We start from the raw sequence: 26,771 nt of genomic DNA, 5'->3' as shown, positions 1-26,771 counted from the left end.
GCTCCTATCACTCCATTTAAACTGGTCCCAAATTTTCCTTCACTTCCCCATAGTTGTCCCAAGATCTCCACCTCCTCAGAAGTCTCCCTATTAAGAGCAAGACCCTGTGCTGCCTAGGGCCTGTGGTGTAGCTGTACCCATCCCCGTAGGACACAAGAGCATCTGCCTTCTTCCCAGACTGGGTGGCATAGCAGTGAGACCAATCCCCTGTGGATCAGGGTTCCTTTGTGGGTATGCAACACAGCAAAGCAAAAACCACAGGAAGCCCAGAAGACCTTACAAGTCATTGTCCTTTATTTTCTTACCATAAGATGAAATTTCAATTGCAAAGAAACATACACAGAGCAGACAGATGCGGGGTCCTTGATCATAGTGGCCAGAACCAGGTGGGATGGGTCTGCCCCGCCCCCTCCAGCATATCCCTCACCACCACCCTGGGCCCTGAGCCATTACCCAGGCAGAAACTGAGAAATTGGAGGTGAGAGGACCAGGGAGTGACCAGACATGGCCTTGGCTGCTAAGATTGACCCAATATGATTTAGTTGGGCCCATGGGTCCTCAGTGTCCTTCTCTGTTAAGTGGGCTACAGTGCCTGCTAGGGAATGGAGAGGAGTGTGCAGCCACAGGCCTCCTGACTGTCCTGTTGCTCCTGAGCACCTGAAGAATGTATCTCTCAGTTTATGTTCACAACATGGTTAAGGGCACGGTAGTGGAGCCGCTCCGGCCTGATGGGATGCAATGGACCAACTTAGAGAGCTGAATTCAAGATGCCAACCCCTGAACTGACTCTACTCTGAACTGTCCTTGGGCTGCATCATCGGGTCAATAAAGAAAGACGATGCCTAGGGTCACACAGTCAGCCTGTTCAGGTTGTCCAGCCTCTGACCAAAGGCAGCTGGCCAGGAGCTCATAAGCCAGGGCAAGAGTGGCCTCCTTCATCATGATGTGAACTAGGGGCACCCAAGCCCCTGCATGCCCAGCATGGGCATCCGTCCCTGGACTGCTCCACATCCACTGCTTCCCTCCTTAGACATGGTGTTGCAGCTAGTTCAATGCTCTTTAACAAACCCATTCCCCAAACCTACACTCCAAGGGGGACTGGAGAACTGAAATAAACTACCCAGTCAGTGCCATGCTAGATGGGCAGACCAAGTAGAGCTAGATAATAGAGTGTGAGCTCTTCCTCCACGACAAAACAGACTCCATTCTGCTACAGCAAACCTACCTAAAGGAAGCCTCTCTGGGGGACAGGCACTTCCAGCGTCCTGAACTACGTCTCTGCTTCCTAGTTCATCCACATGTGCTCATGGGCTGTGGATGTTGGGCAAGAGCTCGGGCCAGGTAGACAAAGCAGTGTTGTCTAGACTGCTCCTGTGGCGTGTCCACACTTATGTCCATAGCTGTCCCTTCCTTGCCACTTTCCAGATGTGGTCACTGAGGCCCCAGCAGAGGGACAATTTCAAGGTCCTATAGTGAATCTAAGGGGAAGGGTCTCGGAGGTAAGTCAGACCAAAGGCAGAAGTTAGGGGACCTCCTCTCCCTCAAAGTGCCTTTGGGGACAGAAGGCCTACTCAAGGAAGGCCATGATCAAAGGCACGAAGCAACAATGGCAGAATCCCAGGCACCTAAGGTGGGTGACTTGCTGGGCAACTTTGGGATGAGGGGGACTTCCTAGCACACTCTGAGGGGACAACTAGCAGGGTGGGTCCCTCCCTTTCACTCCTCCATGATGTCAATGGAATGAGGTGCTGAGTTGATAAATCTTGGTCCCCAGGAAGCTCTGAGACCAGGAAACAGAAAGAAAGACAGTGATAATGCTGCCCCAGATAAGGCAGGACCACTCAGGTCAGGCAGGTCTTGGGGAGTCTTTGGTCAGCCTGTCAGAGTGTCTACAATATGATTTCAGCCCTCCCCTCCCTCCGCCCATCCCTGCCCCACCCCCATATGGATGCCTAGGCCAAGCCTCCTCTATTTGGGCTTCATCTCCACCCTGGAGTTGAGGTCATCAGCATCCAGGTCGTACTCCTCCACCTGGCCACTGGTCCACACCTTCATGCGGTCTGTGAGGTCGCTGCTGCGTGGGGCCAGGATGAAGTCATAGATCAGCACTGCCAGGGCACCCCCAATGAATGGCCCCACCCAGAAAATCTAGGAAAGAAGCATGAGAGTTTAGAGGACAGCCAGCCATACCACCCCTTCTCCCCTTAGGGCTCTCCCCAATCTGTCTTAAGTCAGAAGTAGATAGACCAGGCCCCTACTTTCTGATTCCTCAGAGTGAGCCCAGACTAGCGTGTGTAATAGGGACATGTCCTGGCCTCTGAACCCAACTCAGGCATCTCTGTACAGCCTATTCCTGAGGATGGCTCCTACTCTCTTCCCCCAGCCTTGGAAGTCCCCAGAGATGGGCTCGTCTAATAGAAGGCTGGCCAGGAGCACACAGACCAACAGTAATTAGAGCTAAAGCCTACGCAGCCCATGCAATGTTTCCTCTGCTCAGAGCTCTGCTTGCAGACATCGGTCCTCTCCTGATTCTAAAAGCCCTGGGAGAGCCAACTCTCCTAAGCCCACTTCATTTCCCACAGCCTGGGAAACCAAGGCACAAAGCCTGTCTGGGGTTGCTAAATCCAAAGGTGGCAGAGCCAAGATTCCAACCCCACTCTCTACTACATTGATAGGATAACAGGGAAGGACAGTGGCCAGGGCAGTAGGCCTGAGCTGCCAGAGTGGAGACTAGACACCAATCTTTTCATGATGCAAACCCCCTCCTTCATCTCGGGCTTTGGTTCCTTTATTTCCTCTGCCCTATGTGTCTCCCAGAATCTCTACGAGAGGAAACTATGCCTCAAGGGTGGGGTAGAACTTGCTTCCACCATGTGCCTGGCCGCCCATGGTGACTTACCCAGTGGTTTGAGAAGTTGCGGGTGAGCACAGCAGAGCCAAATGACCGAGCAGGGTTGATACCACAGCCAGTGTAGTCGATCTGGAAGGGGAGCAAATAAATAACAGGAATGTAGAGAAAATGACAGGGAGGGTAGGGAGAGAGGAAGAGCAGAGGAGGGGAAAGTCAACCCCAGAGGGGAAAAGGACATGACCAGAGATCCTTGTCCTGGCACCCAGAGTGGGTCTGCTATCCCTCACCCCATGGTGGAAGTTCTATCCAGAGTACCACAGATACCACACTAGCCCTACTCACCAGTTCCTGACACGGCCCTCGGCCTGACCATGGCCCCAACCTAGGAATTCTCCTACTTACCGCCAGCAGGTGTCCCAGAGCCACAGACAAGCCAATGGCAAGGGGGGCTGAGCCACCTAAGTCCCGGCGCCTCCGGTCAGTGGTGGCCAGCACGCACAGCACCAGCTGCAGAGTGCCAATGATCTCGATGCCCAGACCCTGGCCGGAGTTTACACCTCGAGCCAGCTGCAAGGGAGAGAAGCAAGAAGGCCGAGTGAGCCGGGCAGCTGGCAATTGTAACAAGATTCCCAGAGCACTAGGCCCAGGCACCAACAGACACGCTTCAACCCCTTCATAGCTTATTACTCATCTTCTCACCGTGTGACCCCAGAGGGCACCAGACATATGAGGCAGGTAACGAAAACCACCCCTTGTCCCCTCCGACACCTGATGATCCTCTCTCTAGCTTGATCCCTAGTCCTGTCTAGACCCTGCCTCACTCTGGTCAGAGGCCCAGGGTGAAGCAGGGCCTTCTTGTTGGCTACATGGAGTGCTCAGTGGTGAGCCTCAGGCACGGGAGGTGGTCAAGGACACCCAGAGAAGAGAATCACGGGTAGGAGGACCCGAGAGGAGCTACTGCTGCATCCTTTCAAGTCCAAAGCTTTTCCTGTCTCCATCTCCTTCCCCCTCTGTATTCCCTCTCTTGCCTCTTTTCTTCCCTGGCTCCAGCCCTGCCTTCCCTCTCTGTGGCTACATGGGCCCCACCACTGTAGTCTGGCTACCCCTGTGCCTAAGCCACTTTTGGAAACATGACTCATGGAAAAAGAAGGGAATGGGAGCTGCCGCGAAGTCACCGGAGCCCCACCATCCCTGCAGCGGCAGTGAGAAGACCCCTCCCAGGGGGTCCATACAGCTGCTCCAGGTCAGGGGCTGGGGCCAAGTGTACCCCACAGGGGAGCTGGGCCATGTTGGTGAAGAAGATGCTGGAATAGTCTCCCTTTCGGTCTGTCTGCCAGGGGGAACAGCTGAGCCCCAGCAAGCTGACTCTAAAGACTCACTTCCAGTTTCCCAGCTGAGTGGTGCTATCTCCAAGGCAACCAGGCATTCTGCAGGGTCCTAGGTGGGAGGCACACCTCCACTTCTTCAGGGGTTTTCCCAGTTCGGCCCTGAGGCCCCCTCACAAGAACAATTCTCTTCCCGCCTTTGTCCACAGTGCTGGCTCTCAGGGAATGACTCACATCCCCTCGGCAGCCTTGAAGCCCAGCTTTGGGCCTTTCCTGACCAAACCCAAAGCTGTATCCCCCATGCCCAGTAAGCTTTCTGGGGGCAATGCCCAATTATCGTCCCACTACTAAGCCAGGCAATAGAGACAGAATCCCAGTGTTCAGGTTCTTACTCTTCTACTTGTTGGCACCATGAACATGGCTCTCTCTGGGCCTCAGTTTCTCCATCTGCAAAATGGGTTCAAAGTCTCAGCTCTGTCTAGACTCTAGAGCCTCCAGAAGACTCAAAGATCACAGGGCTGTCTCGGACATTTGGTGAAGGTGGTAAGAGCAGGAACTATCAGGAGGTGGAGATGGAAGGGAGGATAGCTGCCTTGGCTGGCAGAGGCTGCCTACAGCTGGGAAGGCTTGGTGCAGGAATGAGGCCAAGATGTCTAGCCCCACTTCCACCTAGAAGGCCGTGGCCCCCATTTAAATTCATGGCTTCTCTCCCTCCATCTCCTCTGCTCTCTTGGGATGGCCTAATTGCTAGCTGGCAGGAGTCCCAAGAAGAGAACTTCCTCACCAATTAATGGAGCTGTCCCTAAGTCTCCTTCTCAGATCCAATCCCCATCCCGCTCTTCTCAGAGGTATCCAGAGTTAGTTCGTCTCTTGCCCCGGTTCTTAACCAGGGTTAAGTCCCAGGTTAGACCCAAGGTACCACTTTCTACACAAAGCAGAACAGGCAGTTCCAGGCCCAGAGGGCTGAGTCCTCAGGAAGCCTGGGAACTCCAGAAGGTGCCCACTCCTGACTGCCAAGAGCCATAAGGCTGGAAGCCTTTCCCTTCCAATGCCCACATCCACTACCACCCCCAGTAGTCGCCAGCTCCCCCCACCCACCTCACTTGCCTCGGCAGCTAATGACAACTGCTCTCCCACTCCCTAATGCACTTGAACTCCTTACATCTGGGAAAACAGTAAGAGGGTTAGAAATGATAAAGTACTGCAGAAACTCTATGTCCAGGAAAGAGCAGGCTAGAAAAGTCAAACCATAGCAATCGCGAACAGCCCATTACATTTCAAACAACTGCATTAATAGTACCAATTACTGTCCTTTATCACTAGAAAGGACCCATGCCCATATGCATGTGCAGACTTTTGCCTGGATTTTCACTGGTTAAAGTGGAAACTGCAACACCGAGTTTTATGAATGCAAGTGTGAGTGGTGGAACAGGCCATGCAGCCCTTGTGAAGCATCCGAGATCTCCCAATCGTTGGGCCCAGGCGAGCTCATGGCTTAAGCTCAGACACACCAGCTCAGAGCTTTCTATGGGACGTGGCTTCTTTCTCCTCCCACATGCCATACCCTCCAGGAATCACCTGAGCAGCTGAGCATCACAGAGAAGAGGAGTCCACCTGCCACCTAGCTGGGTGTTTGTCCTTCCTAGCTTGGGAACCTTCCCAGGTCTCTGCAAACCTCTGAGCGGAGGCTCATTGTGCAGGACAAAAGGGATTGAAAGTGCACATTTCCCAGGACGTCCAGCCTCCTTAAGGTAGCTGACTCCGACAAAGCTGTCGGAGTGAAGGGAGGGCCTATGCTTTTGTTGTTTAGCTGGGAGATGATAGGCCAACCAATGACCTTAGAGAGTCACATGTGAGAGGCTGGAACAGGCCCCTATGCTCAAGAAGGATACAGGAAGGCCAGGACCCTCACCTCAGGATGTGTGTCACCCCAAGTTCATAGGCTAATGTGCTTGGCTACCAAGGGACCAGACTGTTACAGCTTGGAATGGGTCACTGGCAGGAGGTGTGTGTGTCCCAGCCCAGGATTGACCTTTCCATGCCACGCTACCTGAACCCACCCTGCCACTTGGAGGCATGTCATCAGGACAACCAAGTCCCAGGCGCGGGGCCCTGACTCCCCCTGTGCCCCACCCATGGGGAGCAGCAGAGTCCAGAGCTAGGCCTGGCTGAGCCTCTGCTCTCAAGGAACAGCTTCAGAGACGTGGCTGTCTGCCCACCCCACTGTCTCCAGGACTCAGCACTGGCCCGCCAGGGAGCAGTGGGCCCCACCTTGTCACCTCGCAGACGGCATCCACATGTGCCCAGAGCTCAGCGTACAGCTGCAAGGGTTTGTGGACCACCGTCGGCTGTGTCTGCAAGTGGCCGTGTGTCTGGGGCGCTTCTCGTGTCCTCTCTTTTGTTAGACCGTAGCAGGTTTATTACAGGATAATTAAATGATCTAAGAACTATAAAAATATTAGACCTACAGGCAGTAAAAACAAATGATTTAGACTAAGAGTAAATTATTAAAAAAAAGTGGACAGCTACAAGAATCAGATCAACCTATTCCCAAAGTGAAAGTTTTTTGTTTTTTTTTTTTTTTTTTTTTAATAATCCACCCCCTTAGAAACTCATAGAATGAGGCAGTCAAAAAGGCTAGTAACACAAACAGGCAAGAATTAAGCCACGTAACTAGCAACACTTCATTAAAGGAAAGTAGGGAAACCTGCACCTTGGGATTAGAGGCTAATCAGTCTTTTGATGTCCCCGAGGGAAATTTAAACAAGCTGATAGGGTCCTGACCAAGTACTCCTGAGCACATGCGCCGTGACTCAAGACACCACGTTGGGCACGCTCTGCTGAGCAGGGGGCTCCGCGCAGCACAAAGTCCCAGATGGTTTCTGTGTGTTTGCACTGGTGTGTCTGATGGCGTGTCTGAATGCGTCACTCTGCCCTCCTCGTGCTTCACACCCACAGGGGTGTTGCCACTACTAGCTGCAGAAGGGAGGGGAGTGGCGAAGGGGGCGACCCCTCAAGGAAGAGAGTAGCTGGTCTCAAAGGCCCTTTATGTGCTCCCAGAACCATTTTATCTTTCCAACAAGAAACAATACACAAAGCAATGGTTTCCAACTTCCTCTCCTCCTTTTCCTTACTGCAGGGCAGGGAGAGGAAGGGGCTCCCGCGAGGAGCCTCCCCCTCCTGGGCCCCCCAGATCCAAGCAGTGTTGAGAGCATGCTCTGTGCCCCATGTCATGTATGTGCATGGGTGTGTACATGTTCGGGCAGTACATGTGCATTTCGGAGGATTGGGAGGCAGAAGGCTTGAAGGAAGCGTGGTCCTGCCCTGACATTACCCACTGTACGTACAGCCTTGATTGAGTCTCAGTTTTCCCAACAGCAGAATGGAGGCATTGGCCAGTCTTCCTTCCAGCCTGAAATCAGGTAGTGCCCCTCTAGCCAGCACCTAGAAACCCAAGTACGAGTCTCCATTCTCAGCATGGCACAAAGCCTCTGTCACAGACCCTCTTGCCCACCTACACTGCACCTCCACACAGCCAGGCTCTCCCAGAGCAGCTTCCTTGTTAGGTGGGTCCAACCTACGTCCTAGAAACAGGGGGCTCATCTGTTTAGAGGAAGCTGCTTCCTGAGTTTAAAACAAAACAAAACAAAATCTTCCTTATACAGGATGAAACCTCCTCTCTGGAGAGGCTTGATTGGGATTTCAGGCCCCTGGAGGGGCTGATCATGCCTTCCCACTGTCTTTGGCCCCTGGAGGGGCTGATCATGCCTGCCCGTCTTTGGTCTACGGGCTTTACAGTCTCAAGGATGCTCAGGAACATTAGCTGCTTGGGTGGGTAAGGATAGCTCCCTGCTCATCCCGCCTAGGTACCACCCTACTGTGGTGGGGGAGCCCCTCTAGTCTCCAGGAAAAGGCCCAGACAGAGGAGTCCCTGGTCACCATGGAGCCCCAAGGACATTTCCCAGCCCATATCTGCAGGTATGAGGCTCAAGTCTCAACTGTTCAGGAGTCCTGAGACCTACAGGTGCTTCTAAATGGTAGGGACTGGAGTTCCCAGGACCTGAGTTCCCAGGGACCTGCTGCCAGCAAGAACTTATGACTCTTCTGTCACCATAAATGACTTCCCAGACACCATGGGTATTGGGGGTGGGTATTGTGACCTGCCTGGAAAGGCTTGGTGGGTTGTAGTTGAGGACACCCTGAGTGGGGCCCTAGAGAGAGTAGAGCTGTGTAGGGGCTTTCCAGATGAGCTACTGAAGGCTTCTCGGGCTAGAGAGGGGATCACCAGGGCAGAGGGGCTGAGGCTGTGGTGGGGTGGGGTGGGGTGGGGTGAGGTGGGGTGGGGTGGGAGCAGCTTTTCTCAGATGCCACCTGCATATTCCCTCTTGGAGTACTCTTTTTCAAATACCTGTCCCAGGTAGACCCTGGTTTGGGACAGGCGGTCCACACTAGCTGTGCTGCTCAGCGGATGCCGTGGAGAATCCGGCCTCAGAATTTTTGTGAGAAGGAATGTCTACTCTGCCACCAAGCTCCACCTCTACATGCTCGTCCCCCTGCCCTTTCTTTCTCTCCCAGGTTCTGGCTGGAAACAATAATTACAGGTCTCAGCTATGCTGTTACACCCAGCCCCCAGCCTTGTCCCTGGCCACGCTGGACTGGGCCAGGGCATTGGAAATACTTCTTTTCATAGCCCATTCCTAAGTCCTGGTGGAGGCGGCAGGGGCCTCAACTCTGGTAGGCCTACAGGTAAGAGAGACCCTCTCTCCTCATTGCTGGGGAAGCTAACACCCAAGAAACTGGGAGAAGAGTGAGAATTTAGACCCAAGATATAGGCCATCTGGTATAGCAGGTGGAAGCATTTCCAAGCATTTGCGTCCTGAATCAATAGGACTAACAGATGACCCTGAAGAGAACAGGGCTGCCCTCTGCCTCAATCCCCAGGCAGGTAGACTGGGAGGCTCTGGGAACACAGTTCCCTCCAGATGCACTCAGACACCAGCCCAAGTCCAGAGCTCCTACCGCCTTCAGAGTCCAGTCTCCTATTATGACCCCAGTCTGCCCAAATTCAATGACCGCCTCTAGTCCATGGCCTCCCTCACCCTTTACTTGAGCTCTATCCACAAGCCCCTTCTCAGTCCACATTTGGGTTCTTACAGGACTACCTCCCTGCAGCTCTCCTGGCCCTCCCATCCTTCCAGTTCAAAAGTTCTCTGGCCTGCCCTGACACCTCTTATCTCACCTGCCTCCTGCCTGGTATCAGAGGCAGCTGTGCTGCTTATCTGGCCTCAAGCCCATGAGCTGCCCAGTGTGGGGAGCCTGGCTGACCCAGCCTTGCCCTCAGCACCCAACGGCCCCAGTCATTTCTGCAGGATGAGGGCCAGAGAGGGGAAGAATGAAAACAGCTGGGATGCCAGGACTCTAAGGCCCCAGCATCCTCTACTTTCCAAAGCCAGCCACACCCTTTTACATCCTGTTCATGGTCCATAGGTGGGAATTAGGGCCATCTAAGCCCCATCAATTGCATGGAGCAACATAGGGTGCAGGTGGCTGACCCTGGGCAGGTAACCTCAGGGCCTCCAACTAAGAGTGAAAATTAGGCTCCAGCTCTTTAACCCAGAAGGGACGACTGGGCTTATAGGAGGCCTGTAGTCTCTCAAGGGCGTTTCCTGAGCCCTGACTTCGTCAGGAGAGAGTTGTCCCCACCATGTCCCCGGGGGACACCCCCTGACTCACCCAACCACTTCCTGCCACTTTTCTCTCTATTTTCTTTGGAAATCTCCATGCCAACAACTCACCCCACCCAGGTTTTGGCGGCAGGGTGGGGGTAGGAGCAGAGGAGCTGTGAGAGCCTTCCCACGGGATGCAGAGGAAGAGACTGCCACCTGTTCCATTTACTACTTGTCCCTCTAAGGCATTGAGACCAACCCCAGCCCCTCCAGGTCCAGGAGCCAGTGCCTGAGGAGAGCCATTTGGCTGGGGTACAGATTGTGTCCTGCACGCCAAAAGTCGATGGTTTGGATCACAATGTTTGGTCCCCTCCGTATGGCACTGACATTGTAGGTCCTTTTAGCCAAGCCCTTCTAGGGTAGCTCCAACCAACAATTTAAGTTGGTAGTATGAGTGTAGCAGAAATGTCACAAGAACCTAGGCCCCCTCTTGAACGTCAGGATGCTCGGCTTCAAGAAGACTCAGGGTTAACAACAATCAGGACTTTAGGCTAGGCTGCCTGTCCCCAAGCTATCCCCACATGAGCCTGAAGCTCCTTCTCCTTCAGCTGTATCTGCCTGTATCCAGAGTACTCTGGCACTCTGGAAAGTGGAGAGGGGTGCAGAAGTTGAAGTGGGGTGTAGCCAGATTCAGGTGCCGTCGAAGCAATCACATGCTGCCTCTGCCTTCGATGACATATTAGAGAACGCAAAGCCTTTGCCAGTGAGGGCACAGGTCCTGCCTGTCACTTGACTTGGAAGGGACAAGAGCCAGGAGTCTCCACCACCTCCTTCCCACAGGGGCCCTTCACTGCTTCCATCCTGCCCAGCACCCACCTCAGGGGGAACTTGAGCCTTCTCAGAGGAATTCAGGGAGGCACCTAGCCCTGCTCCGATTGGAGAGACTGAAGTCTAGAGGGACACTGCCTGTCTAATTCTGCTCCTTGTGCCTGCTGCAGCCAAGTTTTCTCCAGCTAGAGTCTAAACTCCAGCCGCAGGGCTAATCTTCAATCTCCAGTTGAGCAGAGGTTGACTTAAAAGCGTGACCCTGAGGTGTCACTATGACACAGAAGTGTTCATCCCTGCAGTGGGGCCACATCAGCTGCCCTCTGCACCAGACTTTCACCTCCCTCCCCATCTGCATCTCCAGGACTTGAACTTCGGCTGGGAAATGAAAGGAGTGCACTCAGCCATGGCCATCCAACTCACAGGAGCCCTGGACCACTCCCTTGCTCCTGTCCCCATGTACCTGCCCTGCCAGGGTCCAGTCAGCTTGGTTTCTCTGGGGTGGAGGCTGGCTCCTCTACTCTGCCTTTAGTCTTTGCCTCTGGTGAGCCTATTCCCCTCTGAGACATCATCCATCCTTATTCAGACACTCCCGCTAAACTGGTCCCCCGTTAAACCCAAGTGCACTCAGCATGGGCACTGAGCTAAGAAGTTGGAAAAGGTCTGTGACCAGGCAGCCACCACCAAGGCCAGCCACTTAGTAGTGTGGAGTAGCCCAGGGACAGTTATTTTGAACAGCTGCCACGCAGCTGTCAGCATCTGCTTATCATTCAAGCCAGGAATAATGGGCACAAGTGGTCACACACTCTCAAATGCAGCATCCACTTGGAAATCACTTACACAAGTTTAGGACCCATGTCGACACGTGCACACCTCCACTTCCATCTCCACACACAACAAGCATGCAGGGCACACCACTCAGTGACCAAGGACTGTGGAGCTGAGCCCTTCTCCTGAACTGTTATCTAGAAAACTCTTCCAGCAACTCCAGAGAGTTTTGTTCCCTCAACTTTGTCTGACTATTGAGGGCAGAGGAATGACAGGGGGCTGTCTCCTGACTTTCTGGGAAAGTTGATTTGGGGACCTGAGTGCGGATTAGGGGCTGCCTAGAAGTCCAGGCAACTTCACAAGGGTGTCACGCTCAGATACTTGCAAAAGTCTCTGGAGAAAGTGGACTTGGGACAGTAGGCAGAGGTTGCCTAGGGCACAGGGCTGTGCAAGGAGGGAAGTGACTTCTCAGGTAGGATAGAGGCAGGCCAAGAAACTCTCCGATGGAGGGGTGAAGAATTGCTGGCACACAGCTAGCTGCCCCCTCAGCTCATTCCTGGCAGTGGATACTCTGCAGGGGACTTTGGCACAACCATTATTGTCTAAGTCTTCCATGCCCACAGCACCGGGCAGCAAACAGACCCTGCAACACAGCCGAGTTCCAGCCCCAGCGCTCGGCATGACCCCAGCAACCCTCATCACTCTCTCTGTTCCTCAGTGTCCCCCATTGCACAGTAGGCAAATGGAGCCATTGCCCTCTCTGTGTCCTCCTGTAGACCCCCCCCCCCGCCCAAGCCTGAGACACCCCACTCACATCATTGCGGCCAAGTGAGTTCTCAATTAGGGAGGAGGTGATGCCCGAGAGGATGGCAGTGGCGACGATGGCCCCCACACACTGGGCGATGATGTACATGACAGCCCGGAGGATGCTGATCTGACAGCTGAGCAGTAGCCCCAGTGTGACAGCTGGGTTGAGGTGAGCACCGCTGATGTGACCCACACTTTGGGCCAGGGTGGCAATGCTCAGACCAAAGGCCAGCGACACCTTCACGTTGTCCTGGACCAGTGTCTGGTTTCTCTCCAGTGGGTAGTTGAAGCCTAGGGCAGAGCCGATGCTGATGAAGACGAAGAGGGTCATGGCCAGGAACTCGGCCACCACAGCCCTCCAGAAGATCTTCTTCTTGAATTCGCTGGCCATGCTGGCAGGGGGCTCGACTTCACTGCTGGATGCCTGGTGCTCGAATCCTTCCAAGAGCTGAGCCACAGCCTGGGCTGGGCCTATTTATAGGGCTGGGTGGGGGGAGCACAAAGGGAGGAAGGCCTCTCCTTGCTCCTGGCCCGCCCCACACCACACGGGCCTCCTCTCTGCGATGGATGCAGACAGGGCTCTGCTGTCTGCCTGCCAACTTTTTCCTTCCTCCTCTCCCCCTCCTGCCCTCCCTTGCTCCCTCCACCCGCCTCAGCCCTCGGCCCTGCCCAGCCTGAGGAGGCAGGCAGGAGGCAGCCGTTGCTCTAATAGGCTTTGGGAAATTCTTCCAAGCTGGCCCTTCTCAGGGGGCCAGAGAAATCCAGGTGTCCCCGCCCAGCCTGCAAAGCTCAAGGGTGCCTGAGGGCAGAGCCAGACACTCCAGAGGGGCGGGGAATAGGGGTTGACTGGACTCTCAGGATGAACGTTGCCCTCCCTGGAGGTGGCACCCGCACCCGCCTGCCTGTCCCATCCCGCTCTGAGCGGTTACTAATCTGAAGTCCTCAGGCCCAGGGATCTGAGAGCCAGTCTGGCCTCCAATGTCCCGGCCCGGGTCAAGGGGCTGCATGTCACTTTGGGGATGTCCCCCCACCACCCAGGCCTCAGTTGATGGGAGTAGAGAAGCTTTCTGGGAGTCACCTACTATTCTGCCCGCAAGGATAGGCCTAAGCCAGGCAAGACTGTTGGAAAGCTCCCTCAAATCCTCAAACTTAAAACAATGTGAATCAATGAGGAGAGTGATGTTTAGTTAGTTAGTTAGTTAGTTAGTTAGTTAGTTAGTTAGTTTGTTTGTTTGTTTGTTGTTTTCCTCTAATAGGCAATGGAGCTGGCAGGTCACTGGGGAGATAGGAGGAAAGGCAGCTGGACCTGAAAAGGAGAGAAAGGGACACACACACATGCTGAGGCTAAGACCCAGACACAGAGAGACAGAATGACAGACAGGGCAGAGGCAAGCTTTATCAGAGTGAGAGTAGAAAGCGAAAGAGAGTCTCCCAGCCAGACAGGGAGACAGCAGGAAGAGCTAGGGATATAGCCCCCGGGGACAGAATACTTGTCTGGGCACCGGGTTCAAACCCCAGCAACACAGAAAACAAAAACAATACTTCAGAAACAGGAAGCACACACACTGAGCAGAGGGGACATTTGGCTGAACCAGAGTCGAGATACAAAAAACGAGGCAAGAGAGAGGCCAGAGGCACTTTCCAACAGCAGGAAGGGAGGAGGCCATGCTGCAGACCCAGCACCCACCCCATTCCCTGTGCACCCCCAGAATCTGGAGTTAAGGACCAGAGAACTGGTCACTCACCTACTGTGTGAGTGTGCTGGAAAGTGAACCAGGCCCAGCAGAGGGGCTGTCTCTGTAATCACAGGGCAGGGCCTGAGATGAGCAGGTCCCCTCTCTTTCCACCTTAATCCTTCGCAGGATCATTGGCCTCTTACCCGTTAGAGGTGGGAAACCAAGGCCCACTGAGAGAGAAGAACATCTTTGAATCTGACATCTGTCAAGGTGGAGCAGGATGAATTCGTGGTCCAAGCACCTTCTATCCAGGGTCCACCCTACAGAGGATAATACTGTCTCCTAAGGGCCACCTTATGTCCAGCTGTAGCCCTGGTACTGGATGTGACCTGCAGGGATCCTGTGATGTGTTTGATGGGAGCAGGTGGCTGGTTGGGAATGCATTCACAACTATGCACCCAAATACTTACAAGGCCAAGAGGGAGGAGCTCTGAGCAGAACGGTGGTATAGAGGCTGCTTGGCCCCCTCTGCCCAGGCAGTCTTGGCAGCTGGAGGTAATCAAAGGCTTATTAACCCTCTAGAGAGGCAGCCAGTATGATGGACCACCTCCCCGAACCTCCACCACATCCTTTATTCTGAGAGGTTCCCTGTGACCTGACAGTGGCATGGCCCCTCTAGGAACTGGTTCTTCAGTTCCAGAGGCCTCTAACCAAAGATCAGTCTGCAAGGCTGTGCAAGGCTCAGATCTGATGCTGTCTGGCTCAGGGACCCAGCCAGGAGGATTCTAGGAAAACAGGAGGAGAAGCACTTTCCAGAGCCTGGTGTGGCCAGGCAGCAGAATATCACAACAGAACCAAGTGAGCAATATGAGCCCTTTTGGGCCTAAGTATGTCCCAAGAGGCTATGGCAGTATCTTCAGGACCAGATACTAAAGTGTGTGTGTGTGTGTGTGTGTGTGTGTGTGTGTGTGTGTGTGTGTGTGTGTGTGTGTGTGTGTGTGTGTGTTGGGAGCAGTGTCAAGATTTCCTTGGGAGCTACCAATATCTTCTCTAGCACAGGTATTTTATTAGCACTGATAGCATGCCAAATACCATTTAGGATACGGCTGGACAACCATGGGCCACAGAGACCAGCCCCTTGTCTTCTGGAAGTTTCCCTTCCTCCACATCACCTCACAAACTCCGTGCAGACCCAATTTACAACTGAGCCGATGACCATGACTTCATTCTTTGGACAAAGGTGATGTCAACAGTAGGAGATGCCATCAGAATGCAGGTATTGCCAGAAATACCAGTGGGGACCTTATCTGTCACGACCTCCCACGATGTCAAAGGGCCACTGCAATTCTAAACTGGCTATTTGCAAGGAAAAGTGGAAAGGTTCCTGGCCGGATGTCAGGCAGAAAGGCCCTATACTCCAAGCTCTTTCTCACTGGCCTGTCACAATCCTGGCTGGCTGGCCAGGAGAGGCAGGCCAAAAGTGGGCAGTGTCTTGCTGTGCCAGGGAAAGGGATGCCCCACCACTTAGTCCTGATCCCAGAGCCTAAGTACCACCCCTCAAAGAAAGGTCCCCAAGGCACAGGTTATTCTACCCAGTTCGCTGGCCCAGAACAAAGGCCAACGAACGGCCTTGGGCTACAAGCCTCAGTGTGGATAGGGGTGCTAGTGAAAGCAGTTCCAGCTTCCACGCATGGCTGGGCTGGGGAGGGCTGCAGTGGTCGAAGGTGAGATCACAGAGGAGCAGGGAGCAACCAGAACCCTGCAGTGCAGTCAGGCCCTAGGCTCAAGGCCTGGTGCTGGCTGTGATTCTCCTTCAGGGTGTCCCAGTGCCCTGGGACTGGCTCATGTGTCTTTCCTGTGAACAGGTTCCCAGGCTCAGGCCAGACTAAATAAAGCAGGTGCCCTCCAACCTAGTGCCCAAGCTCCAGGCGGGACTTGAGGTCACTGGGGCCCTGGGGGCAGCCACGGTTTTGTCCTAGTCAGTGCTTTTCCAGATGTGTCCCGCTCCCGACATGCCCAGGGAGGCTGGTGCCAGTCAGAGCCGGCTGTTCATAGGATCATCTGGGGCTGTCTCATTTCTTCAGAGAGCCACAGAACTTGAGTCTCCGTCTCAGAGGGTGATGACCAGAGCCCCAGGTGCAGGCTAAGGACAGGATTATTAGGTGTATGGAAAGGAAACGTCCCCGGGTGTGGTCCATCTTTCAATGCCTAGCTTCTGTGACATGTCAGTCAGAGGAGCTGAAAGGAATGGACTCCACCTCTTGCCAGCCGAGATATTCTCCATAAGCCAGTAGGAACGAGGAATGACTTTAGTCCCTCCAGAAGGTCCACCAGGAAGAGAGTGTGGGATAAGAGGGGACTTGGCAGCCCACAGTCACCATAAGCTCACCAATAGCTTGGATGAGTTTTCCCAGCTGGCTCCAGTTTTCCTAAGTTGGAAGTTAGAACAGTGAAGCAGGAGGAGAAGATAGGATATTCCCTCTGAGGCCTGAGGAAAGTGGGCCCCTTTCCCTTCCTGGCCTACCAATTGGGGCTCCCAGCTTTGTCCGAAAACTCTCCCCAGGGGGGCACCCGATTATACCCCTCTCCTGGCTGTCATCCAGGCAGGACTTGTTAGCCATGGTTCTCTAGACCCCTCTCAGGAGTTCATGGCCAGAGGTGCCAATCTGGAGCCACCCTCCTCATGTGAGACAGGGTCAGCCCCTCCAACACTGAGGAAGATAACGTCAGCTCAAGACCAGGGCGTGGGATTTCTCGGTGCCTTGGAAGCTCAGCTCCTCTGCCCAGTGCTCAGGTTCCTCACAGCACGGTATGGCCTCATGTTGGCCTCCCACTTCCCAGTCTTGTGGTCTAGCTCATTACACCTGCTGTGGCCATTCCCATTCCTCCCCTGCCACAGTGTCCACCCCTCCTTCTTCCCAGACGCTCCTGCAGCCCCTCCACTGTGATGGCACCCTGGACCATCCCACGATGAGCCCAGGGAAGGCTAGGTCCCTAAGGTTGCTTAGGGAGCAGGGAGCTGGGCATGGTGGGAGTTCCCGTAAGCATCTGCCCCTGCTGTCAAGGGAAGGACACCTGCCTCTCCCAGCGTATGAAGGGAGGAGCCTCCTGTCTAAGAGGCAGTGCCTGGGCATTTAGGTATCGCAGGGTCACTCTTAAATCAAAAACGGATTTAGCAGGTCCCCAGTGATTCAGCAGGGATGGAACAATTTAATAATTTTCTTGGCTACTGCCTCCCATTCACCCTGCTCCTCCCTACCCTCATCCGCACCCCTGCTTGCCTTGAGCCATGAGCCAGGCCTCTTGTCTTTGGGGTGAGGGGGCAAAACCACACCCATTTCTGGACAGTGGGGTTTTCTATTTTAACGTTTTACCCGCCGTTTTCTGGCCATAGTGGATCAGTGTCTGAGACAGGATGGAAAAAAGCTGCCATTGGCCTGGTGGAGTCTGTACCACTCTGATCCTTGTCTCATATCCAGGATTAAAAACGGAGATTCAAGAATCAGGCTGAGGTCCAAGGAGGGCACCCGAGGAGACAGGGCTGCCCTTGCCTCTACCCCAACCCACTCGGGGCTGGCAGAGACCTCCAGGAGGGAGTATCGTCACCATTTCTCAAGCCTGTTCTGCAATGGGAATCCCTGCTGGTCCAGGAGGGCGGCTTCCTCCCACTTTGCAGAGAACACTGTTGGTGGTTTCTGAAATGGGCAGCCTGACCGCACCCTCAGAGAAGGCAGGACAGGACAGGGGCTCTGCTGCTCGGTGGGGCCTTGGGAGGAAGTGTCATGTGTGTAAGCGGTTTGGAAGGACTTCCTCACTCTGGGTTCCTTCTCTGCTCTGGGCCCAGCCCTTCTGCAGCTTCCTGCTCCCTGCTATCCTGGCTCCCTGCTATCCTGGCCTTTTTTAGACATCTCCTGTCTTTGCCTTGTTGCATTATAAAGCCTCAAGAGAAGGGATCCAGAAACCATTTGCTCTGAAGTCTTTGGAGAAACTGGGGCTGAGAAAAGAAAGGAAACATGGTCCAGAGCTTGGGGGAGAGGCACCAGGATGGATCCATAACAATCTGGCCTTCTGTGTTCTTCTGATCTGCTAGCCATACCCAGCTTCCCCTTCTTCCCTTCTTGACTAAAATCCGCTTCATCAGATGGCGGCTTACAAAAGAGCCTTTCTTGAAAAGCACCACAATACCTGGGCAGCAGAAAGGTCTGGAACCAACAGAGTGGCCATCAACATCCCCTCCAGCCCAGCGGTCCCTCCATCCTCCTGACTGCTCAGCTTCTGAGGGCTTCATAACACCCCACCCATGCTGTCCCTGCTCTTCACAATCCCCACAGATTCTGCCCAGGTGTTCAGACCCAGGCCACAGGGCAGGGACTTGGCAGTGTCTCCCTGGGGTATACCCCCTTCTGAATACCTCTGGGCTGGGCCCCCTGGGCTGGCACTGGGGTCTCAGCCTTGAATGGGGTCTGACGGCCTCTGCCACTCCACTGCTTCTTGTGGGTTCTGTCAACAGATGAGAACCATCACGACACCACTCCTGCACCTCTCAGCTAAATCCAATTTTCTGAGGCCTCCTCCGGTGATGCTGCAGGAGAATCAGGGGCTCTGAGGGCCAAGACCTCTCTGGCTTTTTTGGTGGTTGCAGGTTTCCAGCATGCAAAGCCCAGCAAGTCCCAGACACCTTCTCCAAGCAAGCCTCCTGTTCTGGGCTGGGCTCCCAGTGACACTGCTTACCCATAGGCACCAGAGCCTTGAGGGAGGACATTGCTCCGCTGAAGAACTCAGAGCCCACAAAGGTGTAGTGTGGCTTGGCCCACCACCACCAGTCAGGAGTGCTCTTAGCAGCCACACATCTGCCCCATGTAGCTAAACTCTCATTAGCCTCTCTGACAAGTTCCTGTGAGTTGGTTTCCCTGAACTTCTCCACCCCAAGCCCCCTTGACAAGCCATGCAAGCCCTAAGAGTACCACATGTCACGAGATAGGCCTATTTGTCCCTTCTGTCTCTCCCTAACTGTGCATGGGATGCTTGCACACACACACACACACACACACACACACACACACACGCTTTCACATGCATGATCAAACACACATGAATACAAACATGCATAGTTTATACTTGTTTACCCACGCATGCATATGTCACACATAGGTGCCATGCATAGGAACATGTAGACACAGGGACACTACTCATATGCATGCATGAATATGCTCACAAAGAATAAAGATAGCCTCACAGACATCTGAACCTCCACCATGGACTGTGGCCCTGCTATCAGTAGCCCTGGTCCCTGTACTTGCGTCCCATGTCTCTTCCAAGTGCTCACAGCTATTATCACGTGTATGGCTCATAGTATAGGGACCTGACTCTCCTCATCTACTCATGGAGCTGAATTTAATGGTACAGGGAACAAAAAGGGATACAGCAGTGGGATTTCCTGGGGCCACCTGATTTATGGTCTTCCTTAGGGAGACACTCTGCTCTCTCTCTGTGCTAGTCTCTCTTCATCTCCTGGCAGTACTCTGTACCCTGGGTGCCCTCTGCCCTTGGCCAGGAGGGGAGCAGGCTTTGCAGACAGGACAGCTGGGGAACATTCTCCAAGCTGAACAGTGCTAGACATCTCTAGCCCCTCAGGCAGCCAGTACCAGTGTGTGTGCTAGACCCCCATGGAGCAAAGACAGGCAGGGCACCTATGAGACCATTCTGGTTCATGCTTTATTTCCTCGGGTATTGTGGACCTGTGAGCCAGGGTAGGGAGCTGAATACTAGGGGTGGGAGGCAGAGAGAGCGTGACCAGCCCCTGCCCCACTGCCTTGGAGACCCCTCCCCCCCTGAGTCCATCTGAGCATTCTATTCATGTGAAGCCAACATTCCAGGAGCCCACCGGGCCAGCAAGATCATCTCACACAGGCGATCACTGTCACATCTAATGAGAAAATGATGACATGGCCCCCTTCTGTAAGCTCCACACCCAGTCCAGCCCCCGGAGCCACACAAATTCTCCTTGCTTTGTGGTATTGCTCTGCTACTGTGGCCCACCAGGTCACTTTCCAGGGACTCCCTGTCTTCTACTCTGGGGCTCTGCAGTCCCTGTGTTGAACTCCACCCCTGACTCCCAGGATCTTAGAACATGGGAGCAGCTGGGGCTTTGGTCACTACAACCCCACTGCACATTAGTAAACTGAGGTTACAGGTTCAAGTGATTCCCTAAACGTTATATATAGCAGGCCACCACCTCCCTCTGCCAGGCAGAGTGGCTCCAGCAAGGCACTGGGCACATCAGAAAGAACATGCTACTTCATGAACCAGGAACGGTTCATTTCTTCCTTTCTGATTACCCTCACGGCTTAGGATGGATGGTCATCCCCATGGCTTAGGATGGCAAGCTGCAGGGAGCCCACACTCATAAGAAAGACTAAAGGACCCAGGGCACAGCCAGATGCCACTGGGAACAGGCTGGTTATTGAGGCAGAAGTCTTAGAGGCCTTCCTGGAGGAGGCAGTGTTTGAACCACAGATGCTTTGGAACTGAAGGGCTATAAATTCATTATCAGATGAGAAAGCTCCTTGGTAAGTATTGCCCCCTGCCTGACATATCTTCCCTTCCCAGGAAACCTACCCCATCTCAGGGCAGCTCTGAGTGGCTTCTTTCATTCTTTCCGAGTTACTCAGCCGCCTGCTCCAGGGCTGTGCTTCAAGGCCACAGTCCAAGTGTGTCCTCCTCCTCCACACAGTAACACTCTTTAGATCAGAATGGGGACTCAAGAGTCTATCTTCTCAAGTTGTGGCTTATCGAAGGGCCTCTCCAGGTCTCTAGAGCTGGTTGCCCTATCCTAGCAGCAGTACGGCACCCAAGCCTGGCACGATAACACAGTGCCCCTGCCTGTTACTGAGGGATGCCCAGAACCACAGAGGATGCCCAGTCACTCCTGAGCTGAGGCATATGCCTACCACCTGCCTCAGAAACCCCCGTGTAGAGTGCTCAGAGTGTGTGTACAGAGAGCCCCACAGTCCTCAGAACCCGACCCTGCCACAGCAAAGGACAAGGGTCAAAGGCAGACTGATTTTTTTTTTCAGGCGGGCCCGACCTGAGGGGCCACGAAGTCACAGAGGACAGAGGGGAAGTATAACAGGCATTCCTGTACGGACCTTACACATCTGTTCTAGAAGCCTCCGTCTTAAGCCCCTGGCATGTCTCAGCTTTTCACAGGAACTCGAGTTCTTAAAATGCAGTCTCTGACTGCTAAGTCCAACTGGTAGAACCTACGAATGCCGTGTTCTAACACACTCCCAGGGAATGCCAATTAGTCCAGAGTTGCACCATGAGCGGTAAGGGGCTGAACTGTCAGGACTCTCCCATGCCGCAAGCTGTTTACTGTATCAGCGGCTGAGCACAACTCATGGTTACTTCCACCTGAGCTGGAAGTCACTGCAAGAAAGCAAAGAACCACTCGCGAGTTCTTACCGTGAGATAACCAATGCGGCTGTTTGCTATTGGTAGAAAGTACTTTCCCTGATTCTGGCTGCCAGCGAATTGACCAAACTTCTTACAGTCAGAGTCTTGAAGAGCAGACTGTGACTGGGTGTGCTATGGGAGGGACCCAGGCTCCATGTGCTAGTATGGTAAGTCTCTTATCCAGAGAGAGATGGTTGGGATATGATAACAAACTGACACCCCTGTCCAGGGAAACATTTTCATGCTCTACACTGGCTTGGACACCAGCCAGCTGAGCACCCCTGCCTACAGACAAGATGGAAAGTAGATCTGTGATGTACCATCATGTAGCCCTGCAGGGCATGAGTGAGGACAGCTGAGACTCAGGACAGGAAGTGGCAGTGTGGGTCTGTGGGCAGCAGAGCCCCGCCTCTTCTCATCGACCAGGAAAGTTTTCCCGGAGGAGGGGATATGGCAGATTGATTTGTTTATCAAGGAAGGGAGGTGGTGTAGAGGACAGTCCAAACAGAAGAAGGAAAAAGGTGGCTTTTTAGTCATGCCAGGCACATACGTGGTTCTCCTGAGGCCTCTTTGCTTTGGCTATGTTTGACTTTGAGAGAGGGACTGGGAGGATGGGATGGGATGTCCCCTGCAATCTCCAGTGACTGCTGTGGGAGTCTGTTTTCTTTCTCCTACCTGAACTCTGAGCAGTGGAGATCCCAGCAAAGCTCTTCTTGCACTATGTACAGATAAGGAGGCCTGAGGCAGTCTGGAGCACCCTGCTGGAGGCAGAGGACTTGGAAGTGGAAAAGCTTGGGGCTCTACAAGAAGGACCCCTACTCCTCCCACCTAGCCAGGGGAGGGGGAGCAGAGCTGAGTGAGGACCTAGCCCAGTCAGCCTTCCGAAGGTGAGGTGAGTGTGAGCACAGGGTGGTGGGACAGAGAGAGGAAAGACCTAAGCAGGCCCCCTGCTAAGAGGCCGTGGGGAAGTGCTGTCTAGTCCCTGTTTTCCCGTTCTTAAACAGGTACACTCAAGTGACCTGAGAGGATAACAGAGAGCATGTTCTAAGGACCCAGCCATCCTTGGAACACACCGACCCCTTCCCAGCCTTTCTTGTGGAAGCCGCTTCAGGCCCCTGACAATTTTCCAGAAAAGGAAACAGGGGATCGCCAGAGGTACAAACCCAAGCTGCGTGCACCATGGGCGGGAAGAAGGGAAGTGCTTGGCATTTTCTGCAAAGGACTGATAGGAAGCAGGTTTACAGGTGCCTAGGCTGAGAGCTGCCCACCTTAGCTGCCTTCAGGGTCTGTGGGCTGCTGACCTGTTGTTTCGTGTGCTGCTCACCCTTGGGGAGAGGGCTGAACTGAAGGAAAGGTCAGGCTCCCACACAATAGGGCCCGGTGTAGAATCAGGACACCCAGCTACACAAGCTCCCAGAACCTCAGGAAACCAGAGGAGATAAGAGGGGCGGGGCTGCAGGAAACTCCACCCATACTCAGCCATGGAGATGTTCTGGAGCACCCACTGCTCCTCCTGGAGCCCCCCTCCCCCCTGCTTCTTCACAGAGCAGCTGAGCACGAAGAAAGGATGAGCATCCTTAGACTCAGTTTCCAAATCTGTCCCCAGGATCACTGAGGCTGCACCCAGCACTTGTCACAGTGGCCTCCAGTCTCATTCTCAGAAGGAATCACTGCTGAGGAGAGAGGCCCAGCTTCAGGGCTCATCATGTGGCCCAATCTCATTTTTCCAAACCAGAGGCCAAAGCCTGGTATAGGGAGGACCAAACCAAAACAGAAGGCATTTCTCCATGTGGCCCAGGAGAGGTCAGAGGTGCCAGAGGGAAAGGGATACACCATTGAGGAAGGGACTCTGGGGATGATGAGACCAGCATCATCCAGGACTCAGCCAACATACACGAGGTCCAGCCAGCCTCATTCTACCAAAACATCCCATATAGTCCCACTTGCATCTCAGGCCCTCTATGCATCTCACAGGAGCAAAGCCAACCCTCCTGAGCACTTCTAGTTGCCAGCTCCACTCTAAGCCCTCTATGGGGTATCCTCACACCAGAGGGGTAACATGTGCCACCATTATTACCATCTCAAGAGTAGAGAAACTGAGGTACAGAGTCAGTTCACTTGGTCGCTTGTTCCCTCATTTGTGTTTTGAGGCAGAGTCTCTCAGAGTGTGGGCTGACCTTGTGTTTGCTTTGCAGCCAAGGACAACCTTGACCTTTTGATCCTCCTGCCTCTACCTCCCAAATGTTGGGATTGCAGGACTTGAATTTAAGGCTTTGTATGTGATAGATACACACTCTACCTACTGAGCTATCCTTCTGGCCTGTGGTTTTGTAATTTAACTCGGTGACACAGAGGGGAGACGGGGGCTAAGACCTGAACCGAGCTCAAAATCATAAAGTTCAAAACCATAAACACGCCAGTATCCCAACTCTCTACTTGGTCTTATAGCACAAACCCCATGATTGGTGTCCCCCAAACCCAGGGTGAATAACAGCAGCAAAAGACAGACTTGGGCCTCTGACCCACCAGAGACCCATCCTGGGGCTGCAAGTTTGACATCTGATGGAAGCTCCTGGTCCTTGGGGGTTGAACATTTTCCACGATGGCTGCTGAAACCCCAACTGGCCAGAGGGGTGTCTCAGGCCCTCAGAACACAGACACAGGAGCACCGAGTATCCCCACGGGAAGAGCCTTGTCCAAGGCTACCGAGGGACTGAGAGCCATTCTGCCCGGCTGTATTCTACCGTGCTAGTCTACAGGAGCCAAGCAATGCTTGCCATCTGGCCCAAGGTCGCCAACAGTAAGGGAAACAATGGGCAGTGCGTCCAGCCATGGCCAGCATCTGAACAAAGGCTTGGCACCTCCCCGACCCGAGGCCCCTCCTTCATGGTTTGCCAAGGCAGGCGAGTAGCGGAAACCTTCATCTGAGCCTGGGAAGTTTTACAGACGATTTCTGGGAGAACTGTGGCTGCCAGAGCAGCCAACAGAGGGGGCAGCTGCTCTAGGCCAAGCTCAGCTTGGCAAGAAGTAGGGGTGACGGGAGGACTTGAATCCAGGACCTGGCTGCACCCACCTGATTCCTAGGCTGCCTCGTTCTCTCCCACCTTGTCCTTTAGCCCCAGCTCTAAAGTTGGTCTCTTGTCTAGGGTCTACTGTCCATATTGTTGACATCTCAGTCTTCTGAGCACAGCATGGAGCTACCACTGCCCTAAAACCTGCTGTGGCTACCCAGTACTCATGCTCAAACTCTGCAACCGACTCGAACTCTTTTTTTATTCCTTTCTGACATTTTTAACCTTCCCATCACCCCTAGATTCCCCAGGCCCCTTCCATCTGAGAGCTATGTCCCCAGAGTATCCTCTGTGCACCTGCTTCCCCCCACACACCTCCAGAGTATCTTCTGTTCCTCACCACCATCTTTCCCCCAGGAACTAGCATTACTCCTTCTCCCTTCGGGAAGCCTGTCTGTCTGCTCCACCCAGAGTCATCCAAGAAAGAATTGGGCTCATGAATGTGTGGGACAGGGGGCAGGAGATCAATTGTGAACAATCCTTCAGAGCAAGGTTCCCATGCACAGCAGCGGCTGTTTACACACTGTCCCCATGTAATTATTAATCATGCTCCAGGTTCTTCCTGTGCTAGGTCAGGAAGGGGCAGGGCAGGGCAGGGCTTAGGGATTGTATTGAACCCAAGTGTCTCAAGCACCCTTGAGAAAGTGATCAGGCTACAGGGAGGTGGCTATGCACTGTGCTTATCACCAAGTTCTCCAAGGCTACCTAGAGAAGTTGGCGTTTGTCAGACTTCTTAGACTCAAAAAGGTCAAGGAAAAAAAAAAAAGTACCAGATAAACACCCAGGATCACTCTTATCGGAGGGGCCACAGGAAAGGCGCCAGGTTTAATCTCAGAACCACACCCTGAGCCAACGGTTTAGATGCCCAGCCCAATGTTCACTGACAGGCTGTTGGTGGAGACAGGCTGTGGGGAGTGACAGGGCAGGGTTTCTTAAAGCCTGTAGCTGTAACCTTCGGCTGGATCAGTACCTGGGGAAAGAAGGAGGGAAGAGCCCTGGGTCCAGGGAGAAGCAAAGCAGCACGATGCCTTAGATGCAGGGCTGCACTGTATGTGTGCACGGTGCATCTGTGTTAAAGGAGAGCCCATTGACCAGGACCCCTGCAGGATCTGCAGTGGTGGCAAAGAAGTCAAGGGCATCATGAGAGTAACGTGGGGGCTTCTCAAGGGAGGGCTCTGGAGCCAACCCATGTGATTGACAGGACATGACGGCTGCAATGGGAGCAGGAAGGCGGGAACCAGCCAGAACAAGGAACACCAAGGAAGGCTTCAACAGTGACAGACTCATGGAGAATCCGCTGCTGTGATTTCAGGTGGATGGAGCTCACTCAGGGCTCGAGGGGAGGTGGGAAGAACACCGGGAGAAGCAAACTGGACCCACCCACCCACCCACCCCCAACAACCTAAGTACTCCAAGAGCCTGCCACAAAAGAAAAGTGCCTCGGTTTCCCCATCTGTGGAGGTAAAGAAGGTCTCTGGTGACTCTCTTGAAGAAAGGCACAGAATGGGTATTTGTGGAACTGGGGACAGGAGAGAGAGAGAGCATGGTCAGAGAGGCCACCTGCAGGCTACGGCCACCACTGAGCCCTCAGCTTGTCCAGTGGGGTCCTGAGCCCTCTCTGTGACCACTAGGGCGACCCGAAGCTTAGACCGCCGCCCCACACAGAAGTCTGGTCATATTACACCTGGCTATGCCATTTACCCGCCAACCCCCATCCTGCAGTGTGCATGAAGCAATCTCCATTATCACACATGCTTGGCATTTTTGCCTGATAATCACACCTCCCACAGCCCCATGAGGGATTAGGGCATGATTAGGGAGGAGGGAAAACTCTGGTAAGTGGAGCCAAACATCTGCCGAAAGACTTGGCCGCCTCATGTGATGGCCTCCGATAACTTTGAGGATCCTCTGAGGGTCTGGTGGACCTGTCAGGACCCTACCCAGGGTCTGTGGTAGCACAGGACATCACCATCTTACCCACGCATGCGCTCCTATGCTGCCTTCCCACCAGTGGCCCCCTGCTCCTGCCCTGTGCACCTGAAGGGAAAGAGACCTGAGCCAGAACTCGAAGCAAATCTCCTTTGCAAGGGAAGGTGCCCCACCTCGGTCCCATATGGGGTCTTTATCTGCTCTCTGCTCCTGACACTGGTCCTCTGGGAACACTGTGACTGCCACAGCCTGTCTGCCCACACTGTGCCTTCCATCTGGAATGATCATTCACTCAATTATTCACTTGTGCTTGAAGGCCCAGGGTAGCAGCTTCCTCCAAGAAGCTCCTTCTTTGTCCATCGGAGAACCTGGCAAGAAGCATCCATCACACAGTGCTG

At 53.8% G+C, this 26,771-nt stretch overlaps 2 protein-coding genes across 2 annotated transcripts in view; both read right to left on the bottom strand.

Moving 5' to 3' along the window:
- Positions 1 to 272: 272 nt before the first annotated feature.
- Aqp1 (aquaporin 1 (Colton blood group)) lies at positions 273 to 25,798 on the bottom strand. Its single transcript, XM_052719594.1, has 4 exons — positions 12,250 to 25,798; positions 3,254 to 3,418; positions 2,900 to 2,980; positions 273 to 2,148 (listed from the first exon to the last, which is right to left on the bottom strand). The coding sequence occupies exons 1-4, from the start codon at positions 12,631 to 12,633 to the stop codon at positions 1,969 to 1,971; spliced, it is 810 nt and encodes a 269-aa protein (XP_052575554.1). The 5' UTR covers positions 12,634 to 25,798; the 3' UTR covers positions 273 to 1,968.
- Positions 3,329 to 26,771, bottom strand: part of Mindy4 (MINDY lysine 48 deubiquitinase 4) — a 135,647-nt gene continuing 112,204 nt past the window's right edge. Inside the window, exon 18 of the mRNA XM_052719592.1 lies at positions 3,329 to 3,418. Within this exon, the coding sequence (XP_052575552.1) occupies positions 3,403 to 3,418 (16 nt within the window). The 3' untranslated portion in view covers positions 3,329 to 3,402. The remainder of the gene's footprint in view (positions 3,419 to 26,771) is intronic.

Source organism: Peromyscus californicus, unplaced genomic scaffold, assembly GCF_007827085.1.
Source record: "Peromyscus californicus insignis strain IS unplaced genomic scaffold, ASM782708v3 Scaffold_6__1_contigs__length_162567912, whole genome shotgun sequence".
NCBI lineage: Eukaryota > Metazoa > Chordata > Mammalia > Rodentia > Cricetidae > Peromyscus > Peromyscus californicus.
Note: the sequence above shows the minus strand (reverse complement) of the source record. Positions and strands in the feature narration are given on the sequence as shown.